The sequence below is a fragment of the Channa argus genome, chromosome 6 (genome assembly GCF_033026475.1).
Source record: "Channa argus isolate prfri chromosome 6, Channa argus male v1.0, whole genome shotgun sequence".
Taxonomy (NCBI): Eukaryota; Metazoa; Chordata; class Actinopteri; order Anabantiformes; family Channidae; genus Channa; species Channa argus.
The window spans coordinates 28,113,776-28,127,955 of record NC_090202.1 but is presented as its reverse complement, the minus strand read 5'-3'; the positions used below and the strand labels follow the sequence as shown (position 1 = coordinate 28,127,955).

The following is a 14,180-nucleotide window of genomic DNA, read 5'->3' as shown; positions in this document are numbered from 1 at the left end:
GGGGGGTAGTAAGAACAGGTTTAGACCACTGAACAAAGCTCCTTATATAGTAGCAACCCTGTCAATTCACTTAAAAGAAAACACATGAAGCCATTGGCTTGAAGAAATCGTGAGCTGGAACAGAAAGTGTGTTTGTGCTTACAAATGGTTTTTTATTGCAGTACACTTACAATTAAACTATAAAAAAAAACAACACAACAACAACACCCCCCATAATATAAGAACATGCAGTACTATTGTAACAGCAATATCATATTATTGTATACTATGCTACTGCAGTAAGCTCTTGAAATTGACAGACCCCCACACTTCCAGATGCTCCATCTAAGAACTTCTTTTGTAGATCAGTGCCACCATGGTGGTAAATGTTCTTCACACTCTCAATGTAGAGGATTTTCCAAGAGCAGAAAAGCTCAATGGTCGATTGAACCAGGTTTATGATTTGCAGCATGTTGCTCACCTAGAAAGGGTCGGCTCAGTCACATTTTAATGAAAACCTGCAGGGAGACATTTAGTGGCGTCCTCCAGCCCACACAGAGCACAAGCAGTGAAAAACAAAGAGCTTGATTCACACACTGAAAAATACAGACTGAAGAGGAATTTGGGTTCTTTCCTATTCAAAGAAAGTGAAGCAGCTTTGAGTTTAAGATGCCATCTGAACACCTCTAATCTCATCCAGCTGTTCAACACACAACCAGCTGCCAGAGAAACCGGAAATGCTGAACAACAGCTCCACCAAGTGGTGTCAAACTAACTGTCTCTTTGTACAAGGGCTCAAACCCAAGACGTGAGTGAGGGAAACACGACTCCTACAGTCATTCTGAGGAATCCTCAGTGTTTCCTACAGCAAGCGTCTAATCGTCCCTGAGTGAAAACAGATCATCGTTTGTCAGACTGACGTTGCTGCTTTAGTGTTGCTGTTATGTTGAATTGTAGAAATCACGGCAGAAGGAACCAGTGCAGATTACGATGCTGGATTGTGAAAATAAAACCCAACCCTTAGATATGGACATGGAAACTGCAGGTCCACATCTTTCTTTAATGGTAGAACTCAACACACACAAAGTCCTAACTGGGTGCGTGGTCACAGGCGGAACCTTGACAGATAGACGCAAATGTCCATGTGAAGCCGATGCTGCAGGTGACGTCCATCCAGTGATTTGCTGCTTCTCTCAGACACCTCAGCCTGTGTCTCCTTCGGCCTGTGAGCTACCGTCTCTCCACCTGAGGACTCGCACTGGGCTTGTTCTGACCTCCCACCTGACCTCGCTGCCCGCACAGCAGGTGCAGGTGTTTGGTCATTTCTCATCCCACTGGTTGTGAGACCTAGTTTGGCTTTTAACAGATCTGAGACGTCCTCATTGTCCCTTAGTGTTTACGGTCCTGACGAAGCTTCTACTGGGATCGTGATTCAGTTTCACTAACAGCATCTATTTACAATGTGGGTTCTACAATCCTGCACGAACTAAAAGTGTTAAAGAGGCCGAGTCTCTATCTCAGGAAGCGAATACTCATCTTGTGATCGATGTCCACTTTCTCCAGTGACTGCAAACAAAATACACAAGATCGTTTCAGTTTCATTTTGTTGCATTGTTTTCCATGCAGATAATCTCTGATTCAAGATTCTAATAGCAGAATTTAATCCTTTTAAGCTTCTCGTGCAAAAGGGGCTTGTGTGAAAATTGTAGAAATAATTTACTTTTCGTTTTTAAAACTTTAGTATTTAACAATAATTTAAAATGTGTTTGTTGTTTGTCACAGGATTCTTAATGAACAGGATAAAGAGTTATTAACACATGATGGGGAAACATGAATCTGTTATCAGAAATGGATTCTAAATGGTTCTTCACATCACTGCGGCGGTTTTTGATCGGTTCGTTTATACTTTGTTAAAACTCAAAGTCTTTCTTGGGCTCTCTCACCTTCTTGAACTCCTCGAAGGAGATGGCGTCGTCTTTGTCCAGGTCGGCCTCCTGAATGGCTCGTTCAGCGATGCTCTGTAGCTGCTCCTCCGTCACCTGCTTCTCCAGCATCGCCCGCAGCACCTGCCGGTCGTGGTCATCAACCGATCAGTAATGATCGCAATTTCATTTTTTTTCAGCAAGGACTTAACTTACCTGAAGAAGCTCTGCTCTAGAGATCTTTCCATCTCTGTCCTGGTCATACAGCTGGAAAGCAACTACACACAGATGAGGAGAAGTGTCATTGCTAGAGCTCAGAGGTCAGTTCAGAAAATGTGCAGCAGATTAAACCCAAACCCCTGACATTTCAGCTTCCTGTTCCTGCTGTTGGCTGCCTCTTGCTGCATCCCGACTCTGGTTCTGTTTGTGTCGGCGGGACGGAAATGAGCCAGAAGTCGAACAAATGCAGCAAAGTCCACAGTTTCCTGCCTGGAGAGAATCAAGAAAGACAAATTGTTCCCTTTTCGTCTTCAAAGTGAAACCAAGAAAATGTAAAGGATGCTCCAATTAAAGCAGAAACTGCTCCAAGATGCTGCTGGAGCCTCCATGACTGTTGACTTTTAAACTCATTGGTTTGTGTCAGATTAACTTGTCTCTAGTGCAGACAACATCATTTACAATCAATGAGCCATTGTCCCTAAGAAAGGGGGGCTGTTGGTAATGGACAACCTGTGGACGGGAAGTGTGCCGTTCCCTGGGTTTTTCCATCCCTCATGTTTCCCCGTTAACCCTCCGATTAGTGGCTAAACTCCCTTCACCTGATGAACCTCCTCACCCACATGAACCGTGATGAACTGAAAACCAAACCCAAACTCACAGGACCATCTCCTCCTTTCTCAGTTTTCTGGACATATGATTATAGGGGGACTGAACTTTAGCAGCTTGTTTCATCTTGTGTTAACCCCGTAAATGAACTGCAGCTGGAGTCAGTTTTTGTTGGCTTTATTGGAGTGAATTTAATTTGTTTATTATTTGATATCCTACGGGAGAATGGGATGAATTATTGAAAGTGAAGAGATCATCTGGGTTGTTTTCCTTTTGTAGTGAGGTATAAGTTAACCAGGACTCTTATTAAGATTAATATGATTAAGCTTAACTGTGAACAGACAGGATGAACTTCTAGATCATTCTCCTGTCTGACGCCCAACTTCTGTTTCAGCTGACTAATAGCTCCTTACTTACACAGCTCCGCATTCAAATCCCCATGTGGACTTTGTCCTCCAGTCCAAAAACATGCTGTCCGGTTAACTGATGTCTGTAGGTGTGAGTATGAATGATTGTCTGTCTTTGTTAGTCTTGAGACAGACTGAAGACCTGTCCAGGATGGACCCCGCCTCTTACTGGGACAGGCTCCAGCCCCCCCACAACCCTGAACAGAATAAGAGGTTACAGATAATGGATGGATGGATATTTGCGGACTGATTTACCCCGGAGAGAAAAAGGCCCTGATGATTCTGTCTCCGATGGGGTTTACGGCCAATTCAGGAACCGCTCCAAAGTCCTGAGGTCTGAGACACAGAGATTGGACGACAATGAGACCACAGGAATTAGACTTCACGCAACAGAAGCACTGGAGTTCAAGCTGCAATCCTTCATTAAGACAGCTAACTTGTGAAGAATCATAAAAGCATCACATTTTTCCTTTACATTTATTGTCACCTGAGGAAAAATGTGACCACGAGTCTAATTGACATGTTGAAGCTTCAGTATCATGCGTTAATACATTTTTTTATTTCAGAAAAACACAGTGTGTCTGTTCAGGCTACGATGATGATGGTTTTGTGACGTTTGTCCACCAACCTGAGCTGTCCTCGCTGGTCTTTGTCCAGAAACTCAAACCTCTCGTACAGACGCCGGAGATGAGCAGCAGAGACTGAAACACACACACACAGTTGATTGATTGCAGGCTAATCACAAACTTAGACCCACATTGATCATCTGTACTGTTCAGAAACGGCCACAACGTGTTTTACAGCGAGGACGAGGCTTCGGGGACTAATCTGCTACATGCATCTGCCCCCACAGTTTCTTTATCAGTGAGGACAGTCCAGGCTGTCCACTGGAGGCCCGAGATAAACAACAGACAAAACGGCCGACACACCCGCACACACACACACACACGCAGACACACCACCACCATAGGACGGAGAACATTTTGATCCAAAATAATTCCTAAAATTAACTTTAATCCTGGGAAAAGCTGCCAAAACGAGCTCCACTAAAGACTCATAGACGTCCTCAGCTTTCAGATGAATCACACTGGTCTTCATCAGCACTTTAGTTTTATGGACATGCAGGTGATTTTATGGACAAGCTGTTAGAACTGCAGATTTTTAGTTTCCATAGTTTTTATCAATACGTTTTTCTTATAATAATTATATAATTAGATTTTCTTCTTATTTGACATTAACTATACATTTAATTATTATATTAAAATTATTATACTTATTACAATGATTGTGATTATTACTAATATTAGAAGTACTGTAGTAGTAGTAGATAGTTAATAGGACTCTCAGAGCTCAGCAATCATCGTCAGTGTGATTTTAAAAACAGCAATGTGCCTGTGAATATCATATTATTTAACCTGTGTGCAGATTATTATTTATCTGTTGCCAAACGCAGTTTAAACAGCTGCCACTGTGTGACGGTCCATCAGGGGACAGTCTGGGTTTGTAACACGCTTTAAAACGCCTTGAACTTTCTTTTCCCCGTCTGAAAAGAAAAAAAAACAAGCAACTGGAGCCAAAATGAAAACAAGCATCTCAACTCACAGCCAGTTTCCTGCATGAGCTCCCGGGCGTTTGGGACGGTGCTGATGCTGGAGCTGCTGGAGCCCATGGTGCTGCCTGTTGTTTTTCATGGACAGTATTTTTCTTTTTGCTCTGCTCCGTGACGGACGTGCAGCCAGCCAATGACAATGAGGCGTCCTAACTGCCACTCACTGATCAGTGGCTGTTTAACTCCTGTGTTGCAGGAGAGGAGCTGTGTGGAAATGTAGTGTTGACTTTCACAAAACTAACAATTACAGCTGTTTGTTACAAAGCAGTAACTTTAGGAGTTTGAACAAAACTGAACAATTTCAGTTTTGGAGTTTATTATAAGATGAATTAATATGAATTATTCAGTGTTAAATGTTGGGGGAAAAAACTAATTGAGCAACTGTGCAAATATAAAAAAAGCTATTGAAAAAAAAAGTTCTTTGCTTTGTGCAAAAGAACCCCGAGTTGCATTTGTTAGTGAAGGTGGGAAGAATCTTGTGCTGCTGCAGGTACTGAGACACATTCAGACTTGAATCGCTGTGTTCAGGCTTAAAGTAGCTTGTCAAAAGAAAGAGGTAAGTCAGTCACTGTTCACCACAGATCAGCCAACTGTGTCTCACTGGGTTTTTGAAAATCCTAAAAACATTCAGAAGTTTTTAAAGCGGCAGTAAATGTCTCTTCACTTGTAACAATCCCGTCTGCTAATAGTGATGCTCCTATGCAACTAAACTGCAAAGCTCATTGTGTTTTTGTAGTAAATGTAATAAGTTAATCATTATGTTCTGATGCAAAGTATTTTTTTTTTCTTTTATTAAGGTAAAGGAGCAGCCAGGAGCTGGTTGGGGACGGTGGCAGGTGTGCAAAGCACTGGACTGTGAAGCCAAAGACCTGAGATGGATTCTTGAGTCCTGTGTCTGGTTCGGTCTGGGCAAGAAATCACTGACGTTAAGGCTTAGAGAAAGATTTTGGGTGTGTTTAGAGCAAAAAAACCCATTTTATTGGCCTCAGTCTTCACAACAATATCACGCTGCAGTTACACAAACTGGATCACATATTACAGCAGACAACAAGGAGGAGCACAAAAATACGTTTCATTGATATCTTCAGTGGCTGCCCACTGACCATAGGGTCACAAAATGACCATCCCCTTTCCCAGCATGGGGGGGTTGTGTCAATGGCTGTGGAAACTGAAGTTGAGGGAAAAGCCAGAAGGACAAACAACAAATAAAGTTCACAGGAAACATAGTGGGGAAGAAGTTAAGAATAATGTTTAAGGAAAACATGATTCTAATTTGTAGGAAACGGTTACAATGAGTTGTTTCGTAGTCGCTTTGATCCAAAGCCACTTACAACTTAGCAGCAGACGATAGGGACAAGCAGTCAGTGTCTTGCCCAGGGACACTTCACTTCAGCATGTAGACAGGGATGACCGGGAGTCGAACCACTGACCCTGTGGTTCGTGGATGACTGCTCTACTAACTAAGCTACCACCTGTACAGGGCTCCTGCTGTTCCTGCTGTTCTGGACCTCAGCCTGTGTGTTTGCCTCGCTCTGATTCTGTGTCCTTCTTATTTGAAATGCTTTTATCCTCAAGCGTTTGCCTGTGTGGTGTGTAATGCTGTAATGTTTGCATGTTTTTATCATTTGTGTTTGGATTCTATGATGCTCAGAACAACTTAACTTTAACTGCATACTGTTCACTGTGTGTGTGTGTTATGGTGCAGATGATAAATGAGCTGAGGGGAAAAGCTTTGTAGAACTGACTGTTCTCACACACATTGGCTGATTTGACCTTTTTCTGCTTTCAGCCAGTTGCAGGTTGTGTGACAGCGTTTTGTGAACTTGATGGTGGATCGACAAAGACGTGTTGCAGAGCAGTTGCAGTGACCTTAGGAAGTGCCTGCACATCTTTGGGACACTAGATGGAGACATGTCCACATAAATTACACACTGCTCAGGAAGACATTCAGGTCAGTCTGCGACTGGAAACTGGGCCAGTTTAGGTGTTATTCCAGTATCAGTGACCTGCCAGATTCTTTACTGAAGGTTCTACTGGGATATTAAGATAATCACAAACAGTTATAACAATAAAACTTCTAACATTAACAGAAGATGTAACATTACACTGTCATCAACTGATTAAGGCAGGAAGCTGAACGCTGGTCTCAATGGACCTTCAGGTAAATTTCGTGTGTGGATTAAGCTGTTACTACTAACAATTAAAGCCCAAGATGCTAAAAAAAATGATATGTTTATTTTTACAGTACTTTAAAGACACTTTTCAGAGGTTAATATTCAAATATTTCTAAATGTGTTAATAGCTAAGAAGACAAATGTTTCAACAAGCATTTGTTCATGTGGGGCAAATGTACAGTGTTAATGTAGATATGTGAGAAGATGGCAACAAGTTACAGCTGCTGATTAGTACTTAATATATTCTTACATGAATAAATACACAGTACTTTCTAAATCTGCAGTGTTTAAAGCTGAACTGTGGGATTTTATGCTCCTCATGCCGCCTTCACTTTTGATGCAGGTGATTGCTTCTAATCAAACAAGCTTGAAAAAGCCCATATTCACCACCGGACTTGTTATTAATGAGCTTGAAGTTTGTGTCATGTCGCCAATAATTATTAATTATCGGCACCTTTACTTTTGTGGTGTAGTAGTAAAGTGTAATCAGCACTGATTCAGCTTCTCCTTTTGCACTTTGACCCAAAGAATTCTGAGTGCATGCGCACACACACGCACACACACACACACACGCAGACACACACGCACGCACACACACACGCACACGCACGCACACACGCACACACACACGGCTTGGCAGGCTGACTTTGCGTTCCTCCCAGTAACATGCACAATAACTTATCAGCTGTTTATCTGAATAAAGAGCTGTTGCAAAAGCTCAAGATTTCCCATCTGTTGTTTTCATTCTTATGTCCCAAAAGAGTTTTAACAGGCAGCTCAAGCCTGAAGGATGCGAAGGTCAGCGAGCATTGGACTCTTTCTCCAAGATCCACCTTCAGCACCAGACTTGGGAAGAACATGCGAGGATAACGTTCAGGTGCCGAGTGAAACCCAAACAGTCTCAGAAGAGTGTGTCAGAGCAGTTAAAGGAATAATTACGCTCACAAAGTGCTTCACATCAAACACTGACAACAGACAAAGATAAATGTTCAGCGTCAGTCAAAGTAACCAACTATCTACAGTTCAGGCATTTTCCTTCAGTTTATGGGCAGAGTTAGGAAAAGCCTGTGTTTACAGTCATCTTGTGTTTCAAGTATTGGAGATATTCTGGATGAAGCAGTCAGTCAGCCCTTTGCCCTTTGGTGTCTCTGCCACAGCTTTGGAGTGACTGGCACTGGAGGCCGAGTAAGACCTGAACCGATAACTTTGGTTTCAGGTTCATTAAATATTCCAGCCAAGCTCGAGCCATCAGCGGTTGGTCGGCCACAGTCCTCCCTGGCTCAGAGGGTCGTGGCAGAACTGGAGAAGGCACAAAGTCTGAAAATGACGTGACATTAAACATGGTCAGCATTCACAGCAGGCTAAGTGCTAAGTGTTACCTTCCTATACAACTGAACACGTGTAATGAATGAAACGGTACTTTCACTAAGGGAAATAGGAGCTGATCAAACTGGACATTGTACTGCAGGATGACATGTTGCAGCAGAAAACAAAACTGGATATTTTTGCTGCAAGATTGGAAATTTGGTCGGACACAAATATGTCGCCTGGTAACATTTCATTGCTAAGTTTAGCAACAATGCATTTGAAACCTGTCTTTTACGTTACATATCCACACATTGTCATTATGTTCACAGGAAACGTGGTTGGTAAGTGGTAAATTAATGCTAAGGGTAAAAGTTAATAGCATTTGCAGTTCATTTGTATAGGAAGGTACGTTTTAGGAGACAGGGCTGCCTCCATGCAACCGATCAGCTATTTGCTGATTTGTAAAAACAGATTCCCATCTGTCATTTTTGCACGAAACTAATCACCAAGCTTCAAGTGCTGGCACAGCCAGAACTGCACCTCTTTTCTTCACTCATCCATCGTGACATTTGTTTTTTTTTCATTTCTCATAATTCACGCACAGTCACCGTGTCTCTCAGTTTACCTGTGGAGGTTTTTCCAGCCCTTGAAATGAAAGTGCAGGTATGTTCAGTATGTGATAAGAGGCGACACGTGGGCGGGTACACAGATTACACAGTAGTCACCCTGTGCTCCAACAACAGAACAATCAGTCAATAAACGATAAATCTCATTCATCTACTGTTCACACAGTTACAGCTGGAACCTGTGCCTCCTTATGGCACTGAAGCTTAGGACTCGGCCTGCAGACTTCTGATATTCAGCAAAAGCCTGCAAAGTCAGGAGTCCCGTTGGCCAGAGCTTCTAAATGAGCTGAATGTTAAAATTTGTGGTTTGAACATAGAAAAGCTTAATTTTGACACAAAATCCCCACAGAGAGCAGCAGAACAACCAGAGACAAAGGGGCTTAGTAAAAAGGTTGACCACCACCCAAAATACCAACAAACCAATCAAAAAATGAGCAAAAAGAAAAAGCAATCAAAACTACACAAGATGAACCCAACAATAGAAAAAAACAAAAACAAACACACAACAACTAAAGACGGAACAATTGACAAAGGCAAAAAGTGGATTGTGGACAAACCGTGTCTCATTTGTAGCCGTTGTGTGTCTTTCAGTCTGGGAGGCAGGCGGCTCTTCACCCTCTGAGCCCATATTCATATTGTTTCATATTGTTTTCAGCTCATCCGTCGGTGTGAGGTGGTGTTCACATGTGACCGCGACACTAAAGTCAGTGTCTAAGTGTCTGAGTGACAGGTGGGTTGACTGACAGATGGTCAGAGTTGATGCTGCAGCGAAGGCCAAACACACAAAGACACAGCGCTGCAGGCTCGCAGGGCTTTTCCCAAACTGTCACAACGAATAAAACCAAAAATGTGTGTGTGTGTTGTCTGAGAGCCAGCAGGAAACGAACGAGGTTTTCCTGTCTCAGTGAACTCTGACCCCCTTTCTTAACTCTCCTGACCACCGCCTGGCTCTGCTGCAATCAGAACAGGTCAGGGACTGACCAACACAATAGGAAGCTGTTCAACAGTACACAGAGAACGTAAAGAGGTGGTTCAAAACAAACAACACACCATTTACTTTAGATTACTACATATCTGAAACCAAGATGTGAAATCCTTTCGATTATCCAGTTCACTTTTGAAACGTAATAAAGCAGACAGATGCCAGTTTAGTTAAAATGAATCCTAAAGATTGAAAGTAATTATTTAGTTAAAAAGTCCCTTCGAAACATTTTAATTACAGTATAAACAAGAAATAGCTCTAACGATGACTCTTGGTTTCAAGTCTGGATTGTATCAGGGAAAACTTGGTTTTTATGTTGCTTTATCAACAATTACAGAGAGTAAATGGGGCAAAACCAGTACGACCAAAGAAAGAAGCAATATACACCGAGCAGGTCGGTCAACAGCAGCTGGTGACGTCAGTGACGCCAACCACAACCTCCACAGAGTGGAGCTGAAGGTATCACAATACAGCGTCTGAAAATCAATGAGCACGAACACAGAGGTTGCACAACAGGATGTAAACAAAATCAGGAAGTCAAAAAAGTCCAGAGATGATCCACAAAAGTTCTGTAATCAGGTTTTATGGAGTGATGAGGCCAAAATGAACCTTTACCGATGTGTGGAGGAAGACAGACTTTGCTCATGAACCAAACTATCCACGCTCATCTGTGAAGCACGGTCAGGGTAGTATCATGGTTAGTGCTGCATGGCTGCTTCTGGATCAAACTCACTGATCTTTATTGATACTTTAACTCATGATCGTAGTAGCGGATTGAATTCAGATGTGAACAGAAACATTGTCTGCAAGTTTACAGGGAAATGTGTCAAAACGAATGTGCTGGAGCTTCATCATGGAGAAACACAAGTATCCAAAACACACTGTGAACAAATGACTCAACAAATGACTTCAGAGGGGAAAAAAAGGTTTGCTACTGGCCAAGTCGAACATCAGACCTTGAAGGGCAACTTCACAAATTTTCAACTTGCTTTCTATCGCTGTAGTTTAGGGTGTAAATGTACATTAGTGCTTTTAAACGTCTCTCTGACTTCACTATGTTAAAATGTTTCTTTGCATCTGGCTGAAAAGCTCGTCCAGGGGACATCGGAGGTTTAGACTTTAGATGATGTCATCTGGAAAAGCAGGTTGACTGGGATCACAAACTCCATAGTGTGAGCAACAAGATGATGATGATAATTTGAATTGAAGGTTCCTCCAATGATGTCATCTGGAGGCATTTTTCTGCTAAAAGTATAGAGGTTTTATAACATGGGAAGTCAATGGGAAGTTTAAAGTCATTTATGTACATGTCCGACCCAAACTAGAACCCAAAGAAGCAAGTTCAATGTCAGTAACCAAACTCGACATGTCCTTCACCCACTGAAAATAAAACTGAAGTCGGCCACAGTACGGTCCTGGAAAAGCAAACCTAAAGAAGGAACCAACAAACACGTTGATACTAAGCGGGTCAGTTTTTTCTGGGGACAGTCCAGGGGACAGTCTAACTTAATCTAAACTTGAGGTTAATTAGACTTAATCTCAACTGTGATGGACATGAACAAAACACAGCAAGCAACAATACTGTCGGCTTAGACCCACTTACATGTTAAATGTGACACACACACTGGCTAAATGCAGACTTATACCCACTAAAGTTTTCTATTTAGTGGGTATAGTCTTTATAGTATAGTTTAATAGTGGTCAATGTACTGTGTACTGTCAGGAAGTGTTGATCCAGAGAGGAAACGGGGAAAAAGCTGCTGCTCTCCTGCAGAAGTAATGCAGGACAATGGCGGGAAATAGGACAGTGTGTCCACTTGGGCTGGAACAACCACAATCATGTGCATTAACAGCAACAGTGTGGACTTGTTGCCTGGATGAATTACTGAAAGCACAAACACACCAGAGCCACTTTGTGAAGTGTCCAGCTGTTGAGCTGAGCTCAACACAACCAGAAAACAAATAACAAATATTCTGCGTTGACACAATGTAAACACACTGACTACATTGTGCGTTGAATCCCGCCACAATATTCAGGAAATACAAACAACATGGCCACCACCCAAAGATTAAGGGATTGTTGTAAACCTGTCCATGTCCATTGTGGGTCTGTAGAAAGAACAACTATCTGCAGTAAAAGGCTGAAAATGTGTCTCCTGAAAACTTTTTTTTTTTTGGTAAAAATATGTGAAGAATGTGATTATATAACTGTGCCATTGTTTCCAGAGACAAATGAGAGGTGACGCTCTGCCGTCCAGCTTCTACCAGAAGAGAGACGGATGAGAAGGAACGTCCCACTGAGACCAAGCAGGCTGGTAATGAGACAGAAAATTCCTGTCCAGTGCTGCAGGAGAGAAAGAAATGACACGTTACAGTTTGTAGACACTTTGAAGACTCGAGAAGCCCCTAATGAAGATACCCTCTGACGTTTCCACACCAATCTCAAATTCTACTGGCTGGATAGTTCAGATCTGTCCTGATCACAATCCTGCTTTCCAGACGCCAAACCCAATAAATCTTCATGACCTTCCCTCAGGATGAACTATGCCGGGGGTTCGATGGCACATCAACACAAAGTACATGAACGGCTCAGAATGTTATTTCTGTTTCAACATAGTACAGTTACAATTAGTCATATAGCAGCTGCGTTTATCCAAAGGGAGTTAAGACTAAGCGGCAGACAGTAGAGACACCGTGAGGGTTCAGGGACTTGCCCGGGCAGACTGACTTGTGTATATCACAGCAATATTGATTCTGTGCTTGTGAAACACAAATAGGTCAGAGGGTCATGAAGTGAGTGGGACTCATCATCTAATGACGACGATTGCTGTCGTCAGGATGTCATTCATACCAGTGCTGGGGCTTTTCCTTTGCTTTGTTTTTGAGAAGAGAGCAGCTGTGATGAGGCAAAGCAAGTGTGAATCTCAAAACTTGAATTTCAGTATGGACCAAGGCTGAAAGTTTAAAATTCAACAAAACTTCACTTTTTCTACAGCAGCCATCAACACCAGCAACTGCTTTTAATTATGTCGTAATCATAAAAATGAAACAGATGTGGAAAAGTTCACTTCTGACAGTTCAGTCACTGCACGATGACAAATATTAGCACTGTCTCACTCATGGTGAGCAGTAACACAGTTTGTGAAAGCCGACCCAGGCTGGACTGAAGGCTGAAGGATTTCCACAGCATCTCAGCTGACTGCGCCTGATACGCTGCACAGGAAACGTCTGTGCTGATTGAATGATTTCATAAGGAGACTGTGAGTCCACAATGACAACTGTGACTCAAACAGCTTCGCCCGTTCACTTTCAGTATTAATGAAGTAACAGGTTTTCCCCATGTCACCTGTACGTACACAAACAAACACACCTGTCACTTATGTAACACTGAGCGTTTCTGGTAAAACCCTCCATTGTGTTGGATTTCACTTCTAAAGAATCACAATGCTTTATAATCAAATTCCAACGTGTCAGTTTCGTTTCAAAATTAGCATTGTTTCCTAAATTGACCACGTCCTGCACCATCACCAGACTCACAATACTGTGTGAAACCACAGGCCGGAAATCGTTTGCTACTCCCTGTCTGAGCTTTTCTTGTTGAATTTCTCAGGATACGCTATGAGGACGCTTTGGAGGCGTCTCTACGGCAGTGAACCGTTACCGATGGCCTGTACACCAAGCAGGCTCAGAATCCAATGTCTCAACATCTGGACAGAATGACACAAGCTTTGGTTCAGACATTTATGTTCCCCTTTGGATGGTTTATGATCCTCGGATCTTTTATCAACAAACATCATGTTAACTGTCCAATATGTCGTTTTGTAATATGTTTGAATTAGCATCGTCTTAATGATCATGTTACCATCCTGATGTCAGTGACTGCTGTCTCCACCAAGTTCAACCTTTCTAAACTCAGATCAGTTCTTTGCATTTAAACAGCCAAAGATCTGGTTCTCTGTCTGGAGAACTGGTTTGAAAGCAGTACTTACCCTTGGCCAGTCTAGAAACAACCTAGAATCTCTTACATCTGGGTCTGGACCAAGATGAGAAGAAGAGGACAAAATTGAACTTGTCTCAGATCAACTCCACGTGGAAAATTCCCATAAGAATAAAACACATGGCTAATTTGAGACCAGAGTAGATCCAGATGTGTTTGTAGCAGATTTAATGTGCACAGTGTTTCTGTATAAAAAGGAGGCATTGACTCAGTAGGTAGAGCAATGGTCCACCAATGACAGGGACTGTGGAACCCAGGTTGGTACTGGTGGATCGGACCTGAGCCTTGTATCGGTGTCATCGGTGTGTGGTATTGTGGAAAAACCCAACGGGACCCCAGTAATTCAAACTA

The 14,180-nt window shown here is 42.4% G+C and overlaps 1 protein-coding gene and 1 long non-coding RNA gene across 3 annotated transcripts; one reads left to right on the top strand and one right to left on the bottom strand.

Annotated features, from left to right (window-relative positions):
* Positions 1-127: 127 nt before the first annotated feature.
* On the bottom strand, positions 128-11,439 carry chp2 (calcineurin-like EF-hand protein 2). Of its 2 annotated transcripts, none has more exons than XM_067507728.1 (7): positions 9,408-11,439; positions 3,762-3,834; positions 3,389-3,469; positions 2,266-2,390; positions 2,118-2,179; positions 1,923-2,045; positions 128-1,545 (listed from the first exon to the last, which is right to left on the bottom strand). In XM_067507728.1, the coding sequence occupies exons 1-7, from the start codon at positions 9,415-9,417 to the stop codon at positions 1,492-1,494; spliced, it is 528 nt and encodes a 175-aa protein (XP_067363829.1). In that variant the 5' UTR covers positions 9,418-11,439; the 3' UTR covers positions 128-1,491. The 2 variants fall into 2 exon arrangements, with proteins under 2 accessions (XP_067363829.1, XP_067363828.1); XM_067507727.1 differs by lacking the exon at positions 9,408-11,439 and adding an exon at positions 4,736-5,491.
* On the top strand, positions 3,841-6,652 carry LOC137128987 (uncharacterized). The gene is made up of 3 exons (XR_010914667.1): positions 3,841-4,258; positions 5,540-5,692; positions 6,532-6,652. It is a non-coding gene; the product is annotated as an uncharacterized lncRNA (long non-coding RNA).
* Positions 11,440-14,180: the final 2,741 nt, after the last annotated feature.